Source organism: Eschrichtius robustus, chromosome 19, assembly GCF_028021215.1.
Source record: "Eschrichtius robustus isolate mEscRob2 chromosome 19, mEscRob2.pri, whole genome shotgun sequence".
In the NCBI taxonomy this organism is placed as follows: Eukaryota; Metazoa; Chordata; class Mammalia; order Artiodactyla; family Eschrichtiidae; genus Eschrichtius; species Eschrichtius robustus.
Genome location: NC_090842.1, coordinates 55,295,553 through 55,317,985, shown reverse-complemented (window position 1 = coordinate 55,317,985; position 22,433 = coordinate 55,295,553). Strand labels below are relative to the sequence as shown.

The following is a 22,433-nucleotide window of genomic DNA, read 5'->3' as shown; positions in this document are numbered from 1 at the left end:
CAATTAAAATAAAGCACTATTCCTATATCTCTGTTCTTGTGATTCTGAAGTAACTCTAATATCAATGTTTTTCTGTTCATTTACTCTTCGTTGTTCTGAAGGCTTAGTCAAGTATATCCTTTCTGTATTATGTTTTTTCAAGGAGGATGTTCCATTTCTAAACCAGATGTAATTACTCTGTTAGAGCAAGGGAAAGAACCCTGGATGGTTGTGAAGGATGAGAAAAGAAGATGGAGCCTAGGTGAGTAAGTGCTAATAAGGAAAGGTAAGCTATTGTGGCATGGCATATTCCTGCTGGTTGAGAAGGAAACACACCACTTAGATGTTGATTATGAAGGAGAGACCTGAAACCTGGGAAGAAAACTTAGATTTCAGCCTGAATCACCAAAGAAATTTCATCTTTACTTCCATTTACCTCTTCTTTCTTCACTGTCATGTTTCTTTCTCATTTCAATGGGGGAAACCTTTCTTCACCAATGACCACCATTTTACCTGTATTTTGCATCTAATTTCTTTCTAGCTCATCTTTTGTATTTGGCTTTTATGCATGTATTTCTTCATTGCCTTCTTTTCATGGAGTTTACGTTGTAGTAGGGTAATCATACAATAAACAAATGGATTACTAAATATCATGAAGTGATTAAGTATTATAAAGAAAAGGGAGTAGGATAAGAATATGGAGAATTATGATGGGTTAATGGGGTAATTTTAGATAGGGTGGTCAGGGAAGAGGAACCAGTTGGCAGAGGCTCTTCAACTTGTCAAAGATGGAATCATTTGAGCATCTGTATACATAACTGCAATGTATTGCAACCACATAAAATGCCGCGTGCTTAATTCCATAAATTCTTAATGATACTAACAGCAGATTGTTCACCACTGGAAACTACTAGAGAACTAACTTATTTGGAAAGCATAAATTTAAAGGAAAAAAGAAGCATTTATCCTGTCTTCCTTATAAGAACTGTACCAATAGGTAATAGATGGAGGGATGTTTTTCTTAATAAAAGTATTCAGTGAATAAATGAAGAATGATAGAATATTGTCATTTTGGAACCCATAGTGAGCTATTGGATCTAGGCACTGAACATCAGTGCTGATAGCATCACAGAAATAGAGACAATGAATGAAGGGGTGAATGAAAGGATACAGTATGACCTATGAAGTGTGCCTAAGTCTAATGGAGCTTCTAAAGCCAACCACCAATTTACTGGAGGACGATAGAGGAGCATGTTCTTTTACACCTTGGGAATATAGTCAGCAAAATTCAGAATATGAGAAATGCTATAGGGTCAAAAACAGTTCTTCAACAAATAAATTGTAAGGGAAATCAAAAGATAGTAGGACAGGGACTTCCCTGGCAGTGCAGTTGTTAAGAATCTGCCTGCCAATGCGGGGGACACGGGTTCAATCCCTGGTCCGGGAAGATCCCACATGCCGCGGAGCAACTAAGCCCGTTTGCCACAATTACTGAGCCTGCACGTTTACAGCCCATGCTCCGCGGCAAGAGAAGCCACCGAAATGAGAAGCCCGTGCACCACAACGAAGAGTAGCACCTGCTTGCTGCAACTAGAGAAAGCCTGCGTGCAGCAACGAAGACCCAACGCAGCCATAAATAAATAAATAAATAAATATTTTTAAAAGATAGTAGGACAGTCTGTAGGTTTTAGACATGTAGAAGACATGTCAACCATTGTGCATTATGGACTTTGGATCAGTTATTATTATTTTTAAATTGTTTAAAATTTTATGTATGAGATAATTAGAAGTGTGAACACTGATTTTTGATGTTCTTAAAGAATTACTGTTCATTTTTTCAGGTTTGGATAATGGTATTATGATTATTTTTTTTAATCCTTTTAGAGATACATCCTGAAGTGATTACAAAAAACATTAGATTATGGGATTTGCTTCAGAAAATGTGAGGAGAGTGGATTAGGGTCTGCATAGGCCAGTACTGGGCTTGGTTGGTGGTTGCTGAGGCTGGTCCATAGATACATGGACATTTATATTTACTGTTCTCCTTTTGTGTATGTCAGATATGCTCTGTAATAAAATTTTGTTTCTTTTAACGTTATTGGGAGATAAAAGGAAAAGAAAGTGAGAAGTGAGGCAGTGATGAAAATAAATATATATAACTCTTGGAGGAATTTTGCCATAAAAGCAGACACGTGGGGTACAGAGAAAGTATCTTAAGATGTGATGAGGTATTAGAGCATGTATATAGGCTGAAGGGAATGATTTCAAAGAGGAAAATTGATGGAGTAGAGAAAGAGGGAATTCTGTAAGCAATGACTTTCAGTAAATGGGTAGGAGTAGGAGTCAATTTATGAAGGAAAACCAATGCATATGATAAGAATATGGACACAGGTTGGTTGGATAACGTGGTGAAGGGGAGAATAACATTTTTCTTTAAATTGCTTCTGATTCCTTGATGAAATTAGCAGTAAAATTATCAGCAGAATGTGAAGGTTATTTGGAATTCAGTATGGATTATTTAATATTGAGTTGGCCAAAAAGTTCGTTTGGGTTTTTCCATAACATCTTATGGAAAAACCGGAATGAACCTTTAGGCCAACCCCATATTTGATCAGTTTTGATTTTCAGAAGTACAGTTCTGTGGTTATAGGGTTTTAACATTTACAGATCTCTGGATACATTTACCCTGGTGTTAATGTGCCTAAAACTGCCTCTGTCATAAATATTCTGTATCCATATCATCTTGTATCAGCAAAAGTTATTGAAGACATCATATCTCAGGAAACTAACTATGAACAGGTAATTTACTTCATATTTTCTTTTTAATTAAAGCTAGTATCCTGCAAATGGAAATAATATTTCTCCTTTTACATTGCTTTAAGATGGGTTAATATTTTGCTTTCACATTAGCATTATTTACTAGAATAAAGTCCTTTGATTCAGTAGAATACAAACTAATATATGGTTTACTAATTTTGAGTAGTTAAATATTTTATATATGTCTTTTGATGTTTAGTTTGGCCTTTTAGAGTTGGTCCAGTCAATTTTTTCTTGATTAAATCACACATATAATGCATAGGCTATTTCCAGTTTCAATTTATTTAAAGTAGAACAAGAATCTAAAGATACTTGTAAAGCAAACTGTGTGCAGAATCTTTCATGACTTTTTACATTTCCCATCAATCTTTACTATTTTCTCACTCATGCCTAGTTTGAGAACAATGCAATGTGCATCCCTAGCCAGAACTTGCAAAGCACTGAACCTAGTTTTCATAGATAGAAGTGGTTGTCTTTCAGTTTCTTGAAGGGGAAAGAACTGGCATAAACAAATTTGGGAACAATTATGGCTGACTTTTTACAGAAATCTTAAGATTACACTTCAGCTGTTTATACAGTTGACCCTTGAACAACATGGGTTTAAACTGCATGGGTCCATTTATACATGGGTTTTAAAAAATAAATGTGTACTACAGTACTGCATGACCTGAGGTTGGTTGAATCTGTGGATGCAGAACTGCGGATATGGAGGTCCAACTGTAAAGTTACACACAGATTTTCAGTGGGGGGTGGAGGAGAGGGTGGTATTGTCCCCTCTAACCCCTATGTTCAAGGGTCAACTGTAGTATAGTCTCCTAGATGAGAATGTTCAGCGTGCCAAGGTCTTAATCTGACACGTCATTTAGGTGGGGAAGCCATATAAGAGTCTCAGGTTCACTATATCCACACTGGGAATGTTTTGTTTGTTCTTTAAATTAAAACGTTCAAATTCTATAGGATAAGTTTTATAACTTCTACTTTGTTTTTTATGAGTGAATATGGACATTTTGCCCTAAGTTTGTTTATACTTTTATTTTGTGCATTTTCTACTCACTTCCTTTATTCCATTACTTTTTCCATTGTTTAAGGTTTCTTATACAGTTTATATGGGCTTTTCTGCTGTATACACTTTCTAATTTTTCTTACAAATGTTTGGGCCTTCACTTTTGATTTTGACTGTGACTTTCCTTTAGATCACTGGTTTTTAATTTTTAATTTGCAAGTAAATCCTTTGAAATCACCATCTTAATAACAACTGTCATACTTTTGTACCTGCCTGCTTATTTACTACTGTTATGACTAGCTAATTACTGTTCATTTTATATATCATTTATATCTTATTTGTCTTAATGAGAACTTAAATTTTTTTTTTCAAAAATTTCTACAAAATTGTCATAGTTTTATATTGCTTTCTTGAATGGGGAGATAGAGACAGACAGACAGGAAGAGAGAGAGGGAGGGGGAGAAAGAGAAAGAGAGGAGTAAAGGAAGGAGAACAGGAGAGAGGGAAGGGAGAGGGAAGCACGGAGAAAGACACTCAGATTTCATAGGAGTATTTTCTGTGCCATTCATTTTTTTGTCTCTGCTCACAAATTATCTACACTATTTAAATCATTGTTGCCTTTTAACGTCTTTTTAGTATATCCTTTGTAAAGTAAACTTATTGAAATATAAATAGATATAAAAAATACAGAATTATAATATGTGGCTCACTGAGTTTTCACAAAGTAATTACACATTGATTCAGAAATAGAGCTTTACTAGTATATCAGAAGCTCCCTCCTAACTTTCTCCAGTCATTCCTCCCTACCAAAGTTAACTACTAGCCTGACTTTTAACAAGTCCATAGATTAGTTTTACTGTTTTCAAGTTTTATAAAAATGGAATAGTATAAATTCTTTTATGCCTGGCTTTGTTTACTCACCATTATGTTTGTGAGAATGATCCATGTTGTTGTGTGTACTTGTAGATTATTCATTCTCATTGCTGTTACAGTTCATCTCGTTGCTCTTATTGCGTTGTATCCACATATCTTAATTTTCTTTGTCATTCTTCTGTTGATGAACACTTGGATTCTTTCCAGTTTGGGCATATTAAAAATAATATTCCTGTATTGTAGACTTTTTAAAAATATCTTTTTCTTTTTGGAAAGTATTGAAATCTTATTTCAAAAATATTGAGAAAAATACCTCTCTGCTCAGAACATGTTACACTTTTATAAACCTGTTGCTGTGACTGAAAAATCACGAATATATTTTTAGGCAGTACCTAAATGGCATTGGCTATGAAGACTTCAGGGAGAATATAGGAAAGGGTATGAAGGAACAAAACAGGTTGAGTATTTGTAACATATAGTGTGTATAGTTAATAAACTCAAATGAAGATAAATAAGTAGAACCTTTCATTACCTTGATCGTGAAAGTGAGGTTCACTCACAACTATGCAAAGTAGAAAATGAACTGAAGTGGAGATATATGCAAGTGAAAGTGGAGAGGCCATTGGAAGGATGATCAGGTGTAAAGAAATTTTTCCATGTATGTATTTGATTGAGATAGCTTAGATGTGCTTTTGTTTCCCATCTCTATAGGAAGTGATAAAAAAGAAGGTGTAAGATTGGAGGCAAGGCAAAATATACATTTTTACTATTAACTAATTATGGAAATTTAATAATAGTTACTGTGTGCTATGGGTTTGTTATTCAGTGATAAGTGAAAGATTGTTTCTGCCCTTGGGGAATCATAAGGTAAGAAAATAGAGTAAAAACTGAGAAAGTTAATGAATATATCACAGCAGAATTGAAAAAAGTGTTAAGAAGCAAGGAACAAGTTATTGGGATAGAAAATAAAGGATATAAATTAGATGAAGTCAGCACAAGTAGTTTTTCTGACTTTTATCATGATACCTAAAGGGTGAAAGGAACCCAACCATGTGGAGAGCCCGCCAGCATTCCTGGGAGATTTAATAGCCAGTAAAAAGCTCTAAGAAATGGAAAGATTGTAACATATTTTAGCAACTGAAAGGAGGTAAGTGTGACAGATGTAGGGTGCAAAGGGGGCAGTAGCTTGAGATGACATCTTTTGGTAAACAAAGGGCATGTTATTCATAATAAAGTGTTTCTACTGTATTCTTATTTAAAAGAGAAATCATTAAAAAGTTTAGGTAGAGATCTCAGACTTTGATTTGCTTCTGAATTATCTGGTCTTAACTCATTTTCTTTATTCCTCTTAGCTTTATTCAAGCTACATGATTTTTAAAGAGTTTTTAAGCACATTTTCTTCAACTGGACTGTCTTTTCTTTCCTATTATAAAATTTTTATTTGCTTATTTGTTTACTTTTTCTAGAATAATAAAATAGCATGTGTTTATCTTATTTTCTTTCAGATTTGGAATCCAGATATGACACTAAAAAGTTATTTGAAGTAAAGGATGTTTGTGAAATGAATGTATCTCAGTGGGAGATAATGGAAAGAATTAGAAGTTGTGGCCTTGAAGATTCCTTTTTCAGGAAAGATTGTGAATATAAAAAGTTTGAGGGACAGGAGGGTCCTCAGGAGGCGTATTTCAGGCAAGTGAAAAAAACCACCTCTGAAAAAATGCCCAAGAACAAAAAACGCACATCTCTTACTCTGTATCAGAGAATTCACAATAGAGAGAAACCCTATGAATGTGGGGATTGTGGGAAGGCTTTTAGAGTACGCCAGCAACTCACTTTCCATCAGAGAATTCATACTGGTGAGAAACCCTATGAATGTAAAGAATGTGGAAAAGCCTTTAGACAGTGTGCCCACCTTAGTCGACATCAGAGAATTCATGCTTCTGACAAACTCCTTGAATGTAAAAGATGTGGAAAAATCTTTACATGTGGTGCAGATCTTCGTGTACATCAGAGAATTCATGTTGGTGAGAAGCCCTATGACTGTAAGGAATGTGGGAAGGCCTTTAGAGTGCGAGGACAACTTAATCTCCATCAAAGGATTCATACTGGTGAGAAACCCTATGAATGTAAGGAATGTGGGAAAACTTTTAGACAATATGCACACCTTACTCGACATCAAAGACTTAATATTGCTGAGAAATGCTATGAATGTAGGGATTGTGGGCAGGCTTTTCTGTGTAGTACAGGCCTTAGAGTACATCACAAACTTCATACTGGTGAGAAACCCTATGACTGTAAGGAGTGTGGGAAGGCCTTTAGAGTGCGGCAACAACTTACTCTCCATCAGAGAATTCATACTGGCGAGAAACCCTATGATTGTAAGGAATGTGGGAAGACCTTTAGTCGTGCCTATCATCTAACTCTCCATCAGAGAATTCATACTGGTGAGAAACCTTATGAATGTAAGGAATGTCAGAAGTTCTTTCGTCGTTACTCAGAACTTATTTCACATCAGGGTATTCATATTGGAGAGAAACCCTATGATTGTAAGGAATGTGGGAAGGCCTTCAGACTGTTCTCACAACTTACTCAACATCAGAGTATTCATTTTGGTGAGAAACCTTATAAGTGTAAGGAATGTGAGAAGACTTTTAGACTGCTCTCCCAACTTACTCAACATCAGAGTATTCATACTGGTGAGAAACCCTATGACTGTAAGGAATGTGGAAAGGCCTTTAGACTCCATTCATCACTTATTCAACATCAGAGAATTCATTCTGGTGAGAAACCGTACAAATGTAAGGAATGTAAGAAGGCATTTAGACAACATTCACATCTTACTTACCATCAGCGAGTTCATAAGGTCACTAAATAATTATTAGAAAGCCATCCATTGTGGATTTTGTGTTAAGGAGCAGTATAAAATAAATTCTGGAGGAAAAGTGTTTGAATGTAGGAATCCCTTTTGCTTCATGCTCAAAATTAAAATAAGAGGTTTTAAAAGAATAGGTTAATTTAATGAATACATAGAAATATTTCATCACCATTCAAACCATGTTAAACTTTAGGAAATTCTTTCTAGAAAGAAACTCTCTTAAAGGAGTGAATGTGGAAAAGCTTTTGATCTTACCTGTTATCACCTCTATTCTTTCATCTGTACAGTATACCTGTGGAAGTTGCCAGGGCACCAACTCATTCTGGAAATTGATAAATAAAAGGAAGGAACTGTGATTTAGCCTGCATTTCCTGTATAAACTATATTTCAAGGCAACTAGAAGTTGATGAGGTAAAGTTCTTTGTTAGAGATTTTTACAGGACATAATGAAATAATGGATGTAGGCACAATTCTCAGTAGAGGTGTTAAGACCATTATGTGAATGGTTGATGTCAACTTCATAGTGAATAGATGAGGTTGACAACATCTGAACCCATGATCAATTTTAATCTCATCAAAAATAGGACAAAACATTTTGTGCCTCCTGATATGATACAATAAGACATACCATTGCCAAAAAAATATTGAACCTGAATCTAATTAAAGCATCAAGATCTAACTCCCAGTTTAGAGAAAATTCAGGAAACAAGAACAAATTACATGATACAACAAGAAGCAGACAAATCTAAAATGTGGGTTATTCTACAAGAGTAATGACAGCTTCTCAACCAATAAAATGGATTGAAAAAAGGGAGGTGGAACTCTTAGATATTAAAAGAGTCTTAAGAGATGTATCAATCAAATGCAATGAATGAGTGGTTCTCATTTAGATCACAAGTTGAACAAGTGTAAAAAAGACATTTTTATGACAGTTGGGGAAATGGGACTATTGACAGTATTAGATAATATTAAGAATTATGTTCTTGTTAGATGTGCAAATAGCATTGTGTTTATGTAAAAGTGTCTTAGAGATAAATTAGCAAGTTTATACACATAAAATGATATGTCTAGAATTACCTTTAAAATGCTCATGCAAAAGAAAAGTGAAGATGGATAACTTGTTTGTCAAAATCATGGTAAGATGAGTCAGGTGCGTGGTTTTTGCTTATTTTGTTTTTGCTCTTTTCTCTATTTTCATGTATTTTAAATTTTCCGTTATTTTTTTTAAAGATAAAATATCTGTGAAATTATAACCCACTTAAAGTGAATGATGTTTGTAAATGGCTACATACCAGAACTTACAGATATTGCTAAAGTTTTACACACAGGGATATTAAATGTGCTATAATGTATTTGGGAAATTAAGATTGAGTATCCAGATTTTATCTAGTTCACCGAATGCTACATCTGTTGTAGTGCCTGTCCCATAGTACTTCGTATATTTCAAGAGTGAGTAAAAAGAGCAATTACAACTACTTGTGGAAATTAATGGAATAGAACTGTATTATCTGATAAGGTAGCTGCTAGCAACATGTTGAGCACTTAAAATTGAGCTATTGAGAGACTGAATTGTGGTTAGTACAAATTAAGATGGTGTTAAATGTAAAAAACACACAAGGTTTTGAATACTTGGTTCTAAAAAAATATGTAACAGGTCAGTTTCTCACAGCATTTCTCTGCTGTTGTTGGGAAGCTGTGATAGTCAGTGGATTGCATTACTGCATAATACAGAACCCAATTTAAGTTATGTCTCTGCTCCCAAGTAGCAGCATGTTTACACACTGAGGTCTCTGGTTCTACCCTGAGTCATGCTGAATTTTTTTTTCTTCTCTTCATAAAACGTTGCCTGTGTTTACAGCTGAGTAGTTTTCTCAGACTGTTTTTAGCCTGTAGATGTTTCGGCATCCAAAGGCCCTTTTTTACTTTATACTGTTTCCCACTAAGTTCAAGCTTGCAGTGCTTCAAGTAGTACAATTCTCTTTAAGACTGTGTTTTCTATGATTTTTATTAGGGTTCATTCAATTAGACAAAAGATCAACAGGCTCTTCTCTGTATTGGGTTCCCTGTGAGGCTACTGTGGAAAAACGACTTTGAAATTCTTAGAAGCCACGCTGTTTCACAGAAAGGATGAAAGTTGGCTTTATCTTTACCCTGGGGTGACATTTTCAGGACAGCACCACATATTTGAGTTTTCCTCCCCTCTCAGGCCCATTATAACTTTGAGAACCCTTTGCTACCTGTAAACACTGTCATGAACCCTCTATTTCCTTGAAATTCTACTTGAAATATGCACCAATTGATATAATGAATAGAATGATTTTTTTTTTACTCTGTTAATATGATGGATTACCTTCATGGATTTTCAAATATTGATTAAGCCTTATATCACTGGAGTAAACTCTGTTTGTCTGTAGTGTGTACTTTAAATATATATATATATTGCTGTACTTGCTGTGATTGCTATAATTTACTAATGTTTTGTTGAGGATTTTTGCATCTATATTCATGAAGGGTACTGGTCTATAGTTTTGTTCTATTTTTGTCTCATTTGGTATCAGGTTGATGGTGTCCTCATAACGTGAGTTTGGAAAAGTTGCCTCCTTTTAATTTCTGGAAGAGGTAGTGTAGAATTGGTGTTAATTATTCTTTGAATGGTAGAATATTCCAGTGAAACCATTTGGGCCTTGCAATGGACTGAATGTGTCTCCTTAAAATGTGATGACATCCTAACCCCCAACGTGATGGTATTAGGAGGTGGGGCCTCTCAAGAGATAATTAGGTCATGAGGGTGGAGCCTTTCTGAATGAGATTAGTAGCCTTATAAAAGTGACCCCAGAGAGTTCTCTCACCCTCTCCTGCCATGTGAGGAGGATACAACAAGAAGATGACAGTTTTCAATCTGGAAGATGTTTCTCACCAAAACTAACTGTGCTAGCACCGTAATGTCAGACTTCCAGCCTCCAAACTTGTGAGAAATAAATTTGTTTACAAGCTACCCAGTCTGTGGTACCATGTTATAGCAGCCCAAGCTGAATAAGACAAATTTGTACCAGAAGTGGGTACTAATGTAAAAGACATGGAAGTGGCTTTGGAACTGAATAGTGAATGGATAAAGGCTGAAAAGAGTTTTGACGTGCGTGCAAAAAATAACGGATGTTAAGGGTGATTCTGGTGAAATCTCAGAAAAGAGGAGAGCTGAAGAGAAAACCTCAGTCTTAGGAAATAATAATCATGAACAAAATGTTGGTAGAAATATGGACAGAAAAGACCATTCTGCTGCAGTCTTAGATGGAAATGAGGAACTTATTGGAAACTGGAGGAAAGGTCATTCTTTTTATAGTGGCAAAGAACACGGCTAAATTGTGTTTGTGTTCTAGTATTTTGTGGAAAGTAGATCTTCTGAGCAATGAAATTTAATGTGTGGCTTTGCTCCTCCTGGCTGATTATAATGAAGTGCAAGAAGAGAGAAATGACTTAAAGATGGAGTTTTTGAAGCAGAATGTAAAGATTTGGAAAATTCTTAGCTGAATAAATAGTGTTAAAGTGAGGGCATAGATTGGGAAAGAATAGCATCCTATAAGTTGGTTGGGAGACATGTGGGATGGAGCTGGGGACGTTGAGCTCCTGAGTTTAGAGTCTGCTTTACTAATGGAAGTGGCACCCCCACCCACAGTGGCGATGGCATTTCCACCTCCATTTGAGGGGATTAACCCTGCATTGCCTGAAGAAACCATGACCTCCCCTGAGGCAGTGGCCATGCAAGATGAGGCTGATTATCCTCAGAAACCATCCCCACCACCCCTCTTTGTTTCTGGGCCTCTCACTGGACTAAAGTCCCAGCAGACTCCTAAAGGTGAAGTACAAAGTGTGACCCAGGAGGAGGTGTGCTCCACTCCAAAAGAATTACTTGAGTTTCCTAATTTTTACAGACAAATCCAGGGAACAAATATGGGAATGGATACTAAGGATGTGGAATAATGGTGGAAGGAACATGATTGGAAATTTGGTGACAGTGAAATCTGGGAAAGAGATGTGTGGATAGGCCTCTCTGGACAAAACATTTGAAGATATTTGTGTCCTGTATAAATACCCACTAAAGGGTGACCTCAGCAGAGGACTTTAATAATCAAGTGGATAGGATGGCCTGTTCTGTGGATAACAGTTTCTTTTCTCAGCTACCCCCATTATCATCCAGTGGGCTTAGGAACATAGTGGTGGCAGGGATGGACATTATGCATGGGCTCAGAAACATGGACTTCCACCCACCAGGGTCCACCTGACTGTGGCCACTGCTGGGTGCACATTCTGCCAGCAGAGACAAGCACTGAATCCCTAATATAGCAGCATTCCCTGAGAGGTGTTCAACCAGCTACCTGGTGGCAGGTTGAGTACACTGTATCACTTACATTGTGGAAGGGGCAGCGCTTTGTCCTTACTAGAATAGAGACTTACTCTGGATACAGATTTGCCATCCCTGCATGCAGTGCTTCTGCCAAAACTGCCATCCGTGGACTTGTATACATACAATGCCTTATCCACTGTCATGATATTCCACACAGCATCGCCTCTGATCAAGGAACTCCTTTCACAGTAAAATAACTGCAGCAGTGGGTCCATGCTCATGCAATTCACTGGTCTTATCATGTTCTCCACCGTCCTGAAGCAGCTGGCTTGATAGAATGGTGGCATGACCTTTTGAAGACTGTTATAGATCCAGCTGGTGGCAGTACCTTGCAGGCTGAGTCTGGGTTCTCCAGAAGGCTGTATATGCTCTGAATCAGCATCCAGTATGTGGTAGTTTCTCTGGTAGCCAGGATTCATGGATACAGGAGTCGAGGAATAGAGTGAGATAACAAAATTCAGTTGACCTTTGAACAACCCAGGGTTTAGGGGTGCCAATACCCCATGCCATCAAAAATCTGCATACTGCTTTATAGTCGGCCCTCTGTGTTTCTGCATCCGTGGATTCTGCCAACCTTGGATTGTGTAGTACTGTGGTATTTATTGAAAAAAATCCATGTATAAGTGGACCCTCACAGTTCAAACCCATTCAAGGGTCAACTGTATACATGTTGGTCTCTGCCTCTAGTTCCTGGCCCAGAGCTCCTAAAACTCTTGTAATTTCCTAAGTGATAAGAACACTAGGAGCATCTCTTACTCATATTTGGTCTTTGACCTGGCTCCTGACAAAGGGCTGTTGAAACCCTTGTAATCTCCTAGGTGATAGGAGTATCTTCTGTTCTAATGAGGCAACTCTGGGTGGGCTCCTTGATGGTTCTTGGATGAGGGCTGGTCTCCAGAAAGACTAAGGCATGATTAGAACGTTGGAATTTTCAACCCTGCTCACCTTTCTCTTGAGAAGGGAGAAGAGCTGGAAATGGGGTTAGTGATCCATCATGCCTCCATGATGAGACGTCCATAAAAATCCCCAAAATACAGGGTTCGAAGAACTTCCAGGTTGGTGACCACATCCACACTGGGAGGGTGACACCGAAATTCCACAAGGACAGAAGCTCCTGTGCTTGGGACCTCCCATACCTTACCCTGTGTTTCTCTTCATCTGGCCATTCATCTGTATCCTTTTATCACATCCTTCAGTAAACTGGTAAATGTAAGTTTTCTTGAGTTCATGAGCTGCTCTAGCAAATTACTTGAACCTGAGGAGGGGGTTGTGGGAACCTTGAATTTGTAGCCAAATCAGACAGAAGTTGTAACATGGGGACCTACTATTGCAATTGGCATCTGAAGTGGTGAGCAGCCTTGTGGGACTGAGCCCTTAACCTGTGTGACACTAAATTGTAGGACACCCAGCTGAACCCCCCCCACCCCGCCATGCACCGTGGCCCCACCCTCAACATTTGGTGACCAGAAGTGTCAGAAGTGAAGTGTTCTGTGTGAATAGTAAAGACGCACAAGGAAGAAACACAGGGAAGAACTGTAGGTTTTCCTTTACAGGTGGAAATGGGAGTGGTAAAACTATTACCCCTAGTGACCCATTATCAAAATTTTTGCTTCCCATTCCCATGACTTTATGCCCTTCTGGGTTAGAGGTTTTAGTTCCAGAGGGAAGACTGCTTCCACCAGGTGGCACAATAATGATTCCAGTGAATTGGAAGTTCAGACTGCTACCTGGCCACCTTGGTCTCATACCTCTGAATCAACAGGCAAAGGAGAGTTACAGTGTTGGCTAGGATGATCAATCCTGACTACCGAGGGGAAATTGGACTACTATCCCACGATGGAGGTAAGGAAGAGTACATCTGGAATACAAGAGATCACTTAGGGCATCTCTTATCACCATGGCCCTGTGACTAAGGTCAGTGGAAAACAACAACCCAATCCAGGCAGGACTACTAATGATCCAGACCCTTCAGGAATGAAAATTTTTGTCACTCCACCAGGTAAAGAAGCATGATCATGTGACTAGTTACAGAAATGAGGACTGTAATTGTCATGAGTATTCCTCCTTGTTTTGTTATGAACCTGTGTGTTTATGCTTATATTCCTTTCTTTCTTGATCCTGTACCTTATAACTTTACATCATAGTATTCAAGTATTTACTTTATATCATAGTATTTAATATTGTTAATTTTACATCATCATATTTAAATTACAGGGTACCTAGAAGAAGGGTGAAGATCACCCAAGGTCTTTGCATCCTCTTCTGAGAAAAATTTACTGAGTTTTCAGTTGGACCCAGAATAGCTGTATCATGTTAGGTGAAATTATGACCTTGTTATTGTTTTTATTTGGAGATTAAGTATGGTTTAAGGAGAGCAGTATGAGTGCCAATTTGACAGTGTGAATTTGTAATAGTTAAATTTATGTGTCAGCTTGACTGGATCAGAGGATGCCCAGATACCTAGCTAAACATTATTTCTAGGTGTGTCTGTGAGGATGTTTCTGAATGAGATCAGCATCTGAATCAGTGAGTTTGGTAAAGTGAGTTTGCCCTCTTCTATGTGGGTGGGCATTATTCAATCCATTGAGGGCCTGAATAGAACAAAAATGCAGAGGAAAGGAGAATTCTCCCCTCCCCTATTTTCTGAGCTGAGACATCTCACCTCATCTTCTGCCCTCAGACTGGGATTTATTTACATCATTGACTCCTCTCATTCTCAGGCCTTTGGACTGTTGACTGAATTATACCACTGGCTTTACTGGGTCTCCATTTTGCAGATGGCAGATCATGGGATTTCTCGGCCTCCATAATCATATAAGCAAATTCCTTAAAACGAATCTCCTTTGATATCATATTGGTACTGTTTCTCTGAAGAACCCTAATACAGGCCTGGAGGTTTCTTCTTCTGAAGATTGTAAATTATGGATTTAATTAATAGTTATCAGACTATTCATCTTGGATGAGTTTTCATAGTTTAAAATCCATGTCAGATAATTCCATATCTGTGTTAACTTCCTGTTGATATCTGTTGATTATGTTTTGTCATCCACTTTGAGATTTTCCCTAGTTCTTGATACGCCGTGTGTGTGTGTGTGTGTAATTGTATCCTGGATATTTGGGGTTTTATTTTATGTCTCTATTTCACACTTAAATCAAGTTCCTAGTTACTGCAAGGTCAGGGTAGTAGACAGGGTCCTTGTACACACAGCATTTGAAGTTGTCCACCAGCTGGGAGGAAGACATAGGCAGGTTATTCCTGGGACAGATTGGCAGTCAGGATTCTGCTCAAAACTCACAGCTTTAGCAGATTTCCATAGACTGTGTCATGGAGCTGCCTCATTATTGCTGGCACAGGATGGTGACAGTTTTAGCTATCTGGCACGTCTTCCATGAATGGTAGCATCTGCTTATATCAAAAAGTACAAAAGTTCTTTATCTTGTATATTGTGATTCTTTCTGGCTAGGAATGGAAAGTGAGAATTTCAGTTTTATCAAAATACCACTAAAATTTCTAAATTAGCATAACCCAATATTGATGGGAACCAGAATTTGTGGTGAGCCACAGAATATCTAGTCTGACTTCCTTCTACCCTTGGTTCCTGAACCTATCCATGTAAAAAAGTTTATTGGAGAAATAGTACCATGTACTGATCTCTGGTTCAAGTAAATACATTTTACAGGATAGTGCCCCAACATCACATGGTATTCCTCTTAGCTGACAACATAATTGACTCTTTAGTAGTTCTTTCCACTATTGTATAATATCAGTTAATTCAGGAGATGTATACCTAAACCTAGTGGATCCATGGATTTTAGCTCATTGATTCACTTCTTTTGCTGTACAGTAAGTTCCATCATCAAAATCAGTGTTGAGTGGGATAATATGATGAACAATACATTCAGTTTTGTGGAATTATAAGTGAGATAAGGCAAACCTATTTCAAGAATAAGTGCCCAGTCTACTTCTTTGAAGGCTGTTTTTATGTAGTATAGGATTCTGGTTTGACATTTATATCAGCATATTGAAGAGATCACTTAATTGTTTTTTTGGATTTTTTTTTTTTTTTTTTTTTGTCTTTTGTTTTGGTCCACACCAGTGGCATGTGGAATCTTATTTCTCCTACCAGGGATCGAACCTGTGCCCCCTGCAGTGGAAACGCAGTCTTAACCACTGGACTGCCAGGGAAGTCCCAGATTACTTAATTGTTATGGCTTTAGTTTTGTTGTTTTGGAGAAGTCAGTTCTCAGTCTTACTGTTACTTCTCACTACTTTTTTTTGGCTCTTTTCAGTTGAAGGAGTTACACTAGTCCAAGTTAAAAGCAGACCCCAGATGGTTACATTATACAAGCTGTGAGGTTTTTAAGCTTGTGACAAGGGCCAGAAGGGAAATTCTACTCATTGCAAGGAAATCCTCACTTAAGCTTCAGTGAGCCAAACGCACTTAAAACCCATGAACTGGTCGTCCTTAGCCAGTCCAGTCTCTACGAGGAACTGGCATATGTTCTTGCGCTGTTCACCCTGTAGCTGAATTACTTCTCTATATTCTGGATGCTCAATTACAGTACCATTTCAGGCAAATATCTTCTTAAATGCCTTCACTAGTTTCTTTTTACCGTAATCATCAGCGATCCCTTGGACTGTAGTAAGAGTCTTCCAGCCGTTTCTCCGTTGAATTCTTTTGTCAATATAATCCTCAGTGCCGGCAAGAAGCAGATCATCTCCCTTACTTGCATCAGCAAAGGGGTCGAAAGAGTGGAGGTTCTGGATAGCTGACATATGATACAATTCCTTTTCCTCTGTGGAAACGGCCTGCGGAAGGCCGCGGCTGGAGAGGGCGGACGCGGAGGACCGAGCATTGGGAAGAGAGGGGGCTCGAGGGGGAGGCTGCTGAGTCCATGGCAGCGGCTTAGTGATTCCTTACTACTTTTTTTTTTTAATTTATTTTATTTTTGGCTGCGTTGGGTCTTCGTTGCTGCACGTGGGCTTTCTGTAGTTGCGGTGAGTGGGGGCTACTCTTCGTTGGGGTGCGCGGGCTTCTTATTGCGGTGGCTTCTCTTGTTGTGGAGCACGGGCTCTAGGCGCGCGGGCTTCAGTAGTTGTGGCTGACCGGCTCTAGAGCACAGGCCCAGTAGTTGTGGCGCACGGGCTTAGTTGCTCCATGGCATGTGGGATCTTCCCGGATCAGGGCTTGAACCCGTGTCCCCTGCATTGGCAGGTGGATTCTTAGCCACTGCACCACCAGGGAAGCCCCATTCACTACTTTTTATAATTTCCTTTTTCTTTGGTTTTTCAACAGAGTTTTCTTTGTATTTATTCTTCTTGGCCTTTTGAGAGCTTCTTTGAACTATGGCCTGATGGATTTAGTTTGGGACATTTTCCAGCTAATATTTTTTCAAATATTCTTCTGCCCCTTTTCTCCCTCTGGGTCTTCAATTGTGTGTGTTTAAAACCTGTTCATTGTATTTTACTTAGCCCTAAATTATTATCTCCATTTTAAAGTAAGATGATGAAATTGGCCCCCAAAACTAAATTGTCCAAGAGCACGTGGTTAGTTATTGTGATAGCTGAGATTCACATCTGAGAAGTTTGACAAAGCCCATTAAAAAAAATTATGATTGAATATCACCTTTCAATGTCATGCATTTTTTAATGTCTTCCATCTCAGTACTTCATCAGGAATATGATGAATTAACAGATCTGTGGAATATGCCATCACTATTGATGGCATAATATATCACCTTATTGGTGATAATAATTTATTTAATCTTTTATTAGGTATTTACATTTCTAACTTACGCTTATTGTACATCATTCTTTGATATACATCCTTGTGCATGTATCACTGTGCATTTTATAACTCTTTCCCAATGACAATTTCCTAGAAGTTATATTTCTGAATGATTATCGGATATTTAGTAATTGCTAACAATATGGCAGGCCCTGGGCTACTGTTTGAAGATTAGCATTAAAAGTGTAGTTGCTATCCTTCAGCTCTTTATAATTGAGCAAGAAAAATGTAATTCTTACGGGAATAAATCTAAAGTAGGGGGTGATAAAGGCCTCTAGACTAAATTAAGATGATATACCTCTGAAGATATAGATGGAAGACATTCTAGCAAGCTGAAAATTATTTTGAATTCATGGAATCTCTGGAAATGAATGGATTCATGCAGCAAGCAACATGTCTTTTACATTTTTTATTACACTGATGTTATGTCTTTTACATTTTTTATTACACTGATGTTAGATGCAAAGTGAGATTATTAGTATAAGATGTTTCAGCAGCTTTTGAAGAACATTATGGCTAGAAGGTCAGGAAGATATGAAGAAAAACAGCAATGAGACTTAATCAATACATTCATTACTCAGGAACGTCTAGCCATACTTTTCTACCCAGTAATCCAACATAGTTATACTTAGAAAACATAGATTTGTTCAAATATGTATTTGGAACACGAAGGGGTAAAGAAAAGTCATTCAGCATAAATACACTAGCTCTTATAAGGGTATCTTTAACTTTTCTGTGAAATCAAGGGCAAGATATACTATCCTATGACCCTCAGTGCCACTTCTTTTTTTATATATTTAATTTATTTATTTATTTTTGGCTGCATTGGGTCTTCATTGCTGTGCGCCGGCTTTCTCTAGTTGTGGCGAGCGGAGGCTATTCTTCGTTGTGGTGCGTGTGCTTCTCATTGCGGTGGCTTCTCTTGTTGCAGAGCGTAGGCTCTAGGCACGCGGGCTTCAGTAGTTGTGGCACACAGGCTCAGTAGTTGTGTCGCATGGGCTTAGTTGCTCCGCAGCACGTGGGATCTTTCCAGACCGGGGATTGAACCTGTGTCCACTGCATTGGCAGGCGGATTCTTAACCACTGCGCCACCAGGGGAGTCCCAATGCCACTTCTAAGTATATATTCAAGAGAAATGATTACATTTATCCACAAAATTATATGGGTAAGGATGTTAATAGCAGCTTTGTTTATTTTAACCCCAAAATGTTACCAACCAAAATGCCCTAGCAGGATGCATAAGAAAATTGTACTACATAACAATATGAAAAAAGAAAGTACTGGTACATTTACATAGATGAGTCTTAAAGGTATTATGCTGAGTAAAAGAAGTCAGTCACAAAAGAGTATGTACTGTATGGTTTCATTTATGTGAAGTTCAAAAGTAGGTAAAACTAATCAATTATGATAGAAGTCAGACTATTGGTCACCCAGGGGGTATAGACCGGGAAGGGGCATGACTGAAACTTGTATGTTAGAAAAACTCTATCTCAGTCTGGGTGGTAGTCACCCTCTTGTACACATAAAATAATCAAGCTGTATACTTAAGATCAGTGTCTTTTACATACTTTATGTGTATTATACTTCAATTTAAATAATCAAGGGGAAGAAGGATGGCACCATTTAATAATAGACTCTTGATGTCTCCCTAGTGTAGATTAATGTGTGTGGCTCGTGGACACCTGGCCCTTCAACAAAGCCAGCTAATTGATGGTTCTTAATCTCATAGCAGCGTCTGATGATTAGGACTAAAAGAGAAAAAAAGACCGAAATTTATTCATTTTTGGCTGGATACAGTGGGCATGATTTCATCCTTCCCAGTCTGGATACTAAATGAGAGTGATGAGCCGTGAGAATCTGAGAGTTGTAATGTAGGCTTAGAAGGATGCATGGTCTGTGCAGTTTTCTCACTTCAGATGTGGAAGATCAACCAGGTTGCAGAAACCTTAAAGGAGGTTCTATATGGATGATATGGCCCCTCCTCTGGCCTGGAAAAGCAAGTTTGAACAGTCTAGTCACAAGTGTAGCTCAGCATCCCAGAATGCAGTACTGGTAGAAATCCTGTTAAAGTGCCCACACTTCTGCTTTAATGCAGGAGAACATCTGCTAGGAGTCTGTCTGTTTACATCAGGGTTCCCTGGGGTTTGCAGAAAGCATAGAGGTCCCTAGACTCCACCTTATCTTCCCAATGTATATATGGGGGGAGGGTGGTTTGGAAGAAAAAACTGGAGGAGAAAAAACTTGACATTTTGTGAACTCCATGGCAAATCTGGTCTCATTGCCTCATTTTTTTCCTCCTCCCAGATAAGACTTCCCTGGATTCTAGGATTCTTGAATAGATGAATTCCAAGGAAGACTGTCTAATTCTTGCAATTCTAAACCCATGGGTCATGTAAGTTGGTTTTCAGTGTTAAATTCTGTCATTTTTTAGGTTATGTGAAGACTTTAATTTTTTATTCTGAAACTTCCCCAGTTCCTCCCATTTTTGGAGGAATGCACTCCAGGTCCCTCCTCTGTGCCCCAGTCTTCTCAAACCACTGTTCATATGTGTACTGGAGAAATCAGCATCTCCTAGTTACTCAGTCTTCTGTCTAGACCAGAGGTGAAGCAAAAACAAAGTCCCTTCAGAGAGATACTTGACCATCTCTTGTCAGTTCTGCAATTTGATGATAAAGGATGATTTCATTTGCACATGGGAAAGTTCTGAACTTTTCCATAGACCCATGTCTGCAGATAAAATAGGATTTAGTGATGATGGGCCTCAGCTGCTGCTAAGGTGCTCAGTCCTTCTGAGGAAGCTGCAGGCTGCTTTAGGCTTAGGTCCTCACTTCATCCTGAGGCTAGCACTCGCCCACACCATGGCCTCCATCTCAGAGCTCACCTGCATCTACTGGGCCTTCATCCTGCACGACGATGAGGTTACGGTCATGGAGGATAAGATCAATGCCCTAATTATAGCAGCCAGTGTAAATGTTGAACCTTTCTGGCCAAGCTTGTTTGCAAAGGCTCTGGCATTGGGATCCTCATCTGCAATATAAGGGCTCAGGGACCTGCCCCAACAGCTGATCCTGCACCAGCAGGAGGTCCTCCCCCCTCCACCACTTCTGCCCCAGCTGAGGAGAAGAAAGTGGAAGCAGAGAAAGAAGAATTTGAGGAGTCTGATGTTGACATGGGCTTTGATATTTTTGACTAAACCTCTTTTGTTACATGTTCAATAAAAAGCTGAACTCTCTAAAACAAAACAAAACAAAGACTGTGGTGGAATCCCAGGCTTTGTGAAGCCTTTAGGGGTGGGCAAGGAAATGATTAGAGCCCCCTTACAGATCCATGCTGGGAATTCCTGAGAGGTGAAAACCTATAGTAGGGTCCATTTTGTATCTGAAGAGCATGTACTGATTTCAGGTGATATATGTGTGACTCTGGATTAACCTGTAACAGTATTCTCTGGCTCAGAAATGAGAAAATTGTCTAGGGAGGGATGGGAGATGGAGTAGCACGTAATAAGATACAATAGATAGGATGCTTCTAAAATGGCTCCCAATGATCCCTGCTTCCTGGTATTCACATCCTTCTGTAATCTCCTTTGCTTTAGTGTGGGTTAGATTTAGTGACTTGTTTCTAATGAATAAAATATGGCAAAAGTGATGGGATCTCACTGTTGAGATTAGGTTATAAAAGTCTGTAACTTTGTCTTGCTCACAACACTCTGGTTTTTCTTGCTTTCTCTGATGAAGCAAGTTTCCATGCTGTGATCTAAGGATGATCTCTGGCCAACAGCCAGTGAGGAACCAAGCACACTCCAAATTCTATCAGCAACTATATGAGTGCGTTTTGAAGCAGATCCTTCCCAGTTTGAGCCTTGAGATGACTGCTGCCCCAGCTGACACCTTGACTGCAGTCTGAGAGGGAGAGGACCAAGTTCAGCTGCATACAGATTTCTGTCCCAAACTGATTTCTTATTCCTAGGAAAGTAAACTTTAAAAATCTTTCTTGAAGCTTTCAGTATTTTATCTTTTTATTTCTCTTTGGAAATTTTGCTAAAATGTACCTAGATGTAGGTACTTATTTTTTACTTAATTTTTTCAAAGATGTCACGTTCAGGACCGCAGTTATTTTATGTACCATTGAAAAGGAAAGAAAACATTGAATTAAACTATGACATGTCTCTGATATAAAGATGCATTTCAGTTTCATAGATGTTAAAATGAAAAATATGTCAGAATTAGTTATTAAATAGAATTTTATTAACTTGGTAGGCCTCTCTCAAATTAAGGACTTACATCCTTCTTTATTTTGAGGTAATTTTCATTGATTACTACTGTCTCTCCTCAATTAGCTCTATTGTCTTCTGGGACTTACATTAAATGGTTGGTGGGAAATCAGTTTCTATCTTTTATGTTGTTTTGTTCCATACATTGCATCTCTTTGTTACATTTGGTTTCTTCTGGGCTGTATGGCAATTTAATCCCTGGCTTCCTTATTCACAATTCAGCTGTGTGCATTCTGCTTTTCAGCCCATTTATTGAAAGTTTTTTTTTAACTTTTAAACTTTGAAATAATTATAGATACACAGGGAGTTGCAAAGATAGTGCAAAGATAGTCCTGATTATACTTCACACAGTTTTTACCAATGGTTACAGCTTACATAATTAGAGTACAATATCAAAGCCCAGAATTAGACATTGGTACAATGTG

General features: G+C 38.3%; 1 protein-coding gene and 2 pseudogenes across 2 annotated transcripts in view; 2 read left to right on the top strand and 1 right to left on the bottom strand.

Annotated features, from left to right (window-relative positions):
- LOC137753340 (zinc finger protein 345) overlaps positions 1-22,433 on the top strand; it is a 186,903-nt gene that overhangs the window by 8,462 nt on the left and 156,008 nt on the right. Inside the window, exons 2-5 of one of the 2 annotated variants that reach the window (XM_068528464.1) lie at positions 146-241; positions 6,178-6,588; positions 6,667-6,846; positions 6,931-7,535. In XM_068528464.1, the coding sequence (XP_068384565.1) occupies positions 146-241; positions 6,178-6,588; positions 6,667-6,846; positions 6,931-7,535 (1,292 nt within the window). Of the gene's footprint in view, positions 1-142; positions 242-6,177; positions 7,536-22,433 lie in introns of both variants that reach the window. The other variant, XM_068528463.1, reaches the window with a different exon arrangement.
- LOC137753538 (eukaryotic translation initiation factor 1 pseudogene) lies at positions 12,942-16,726 on the bottom strand (annotated as a pseudogene).
- Positions 20,585-20,931, top strand: LOC137753442 (large ribosomal subunit protein P1 pseudogene; annotated as a pseudogene).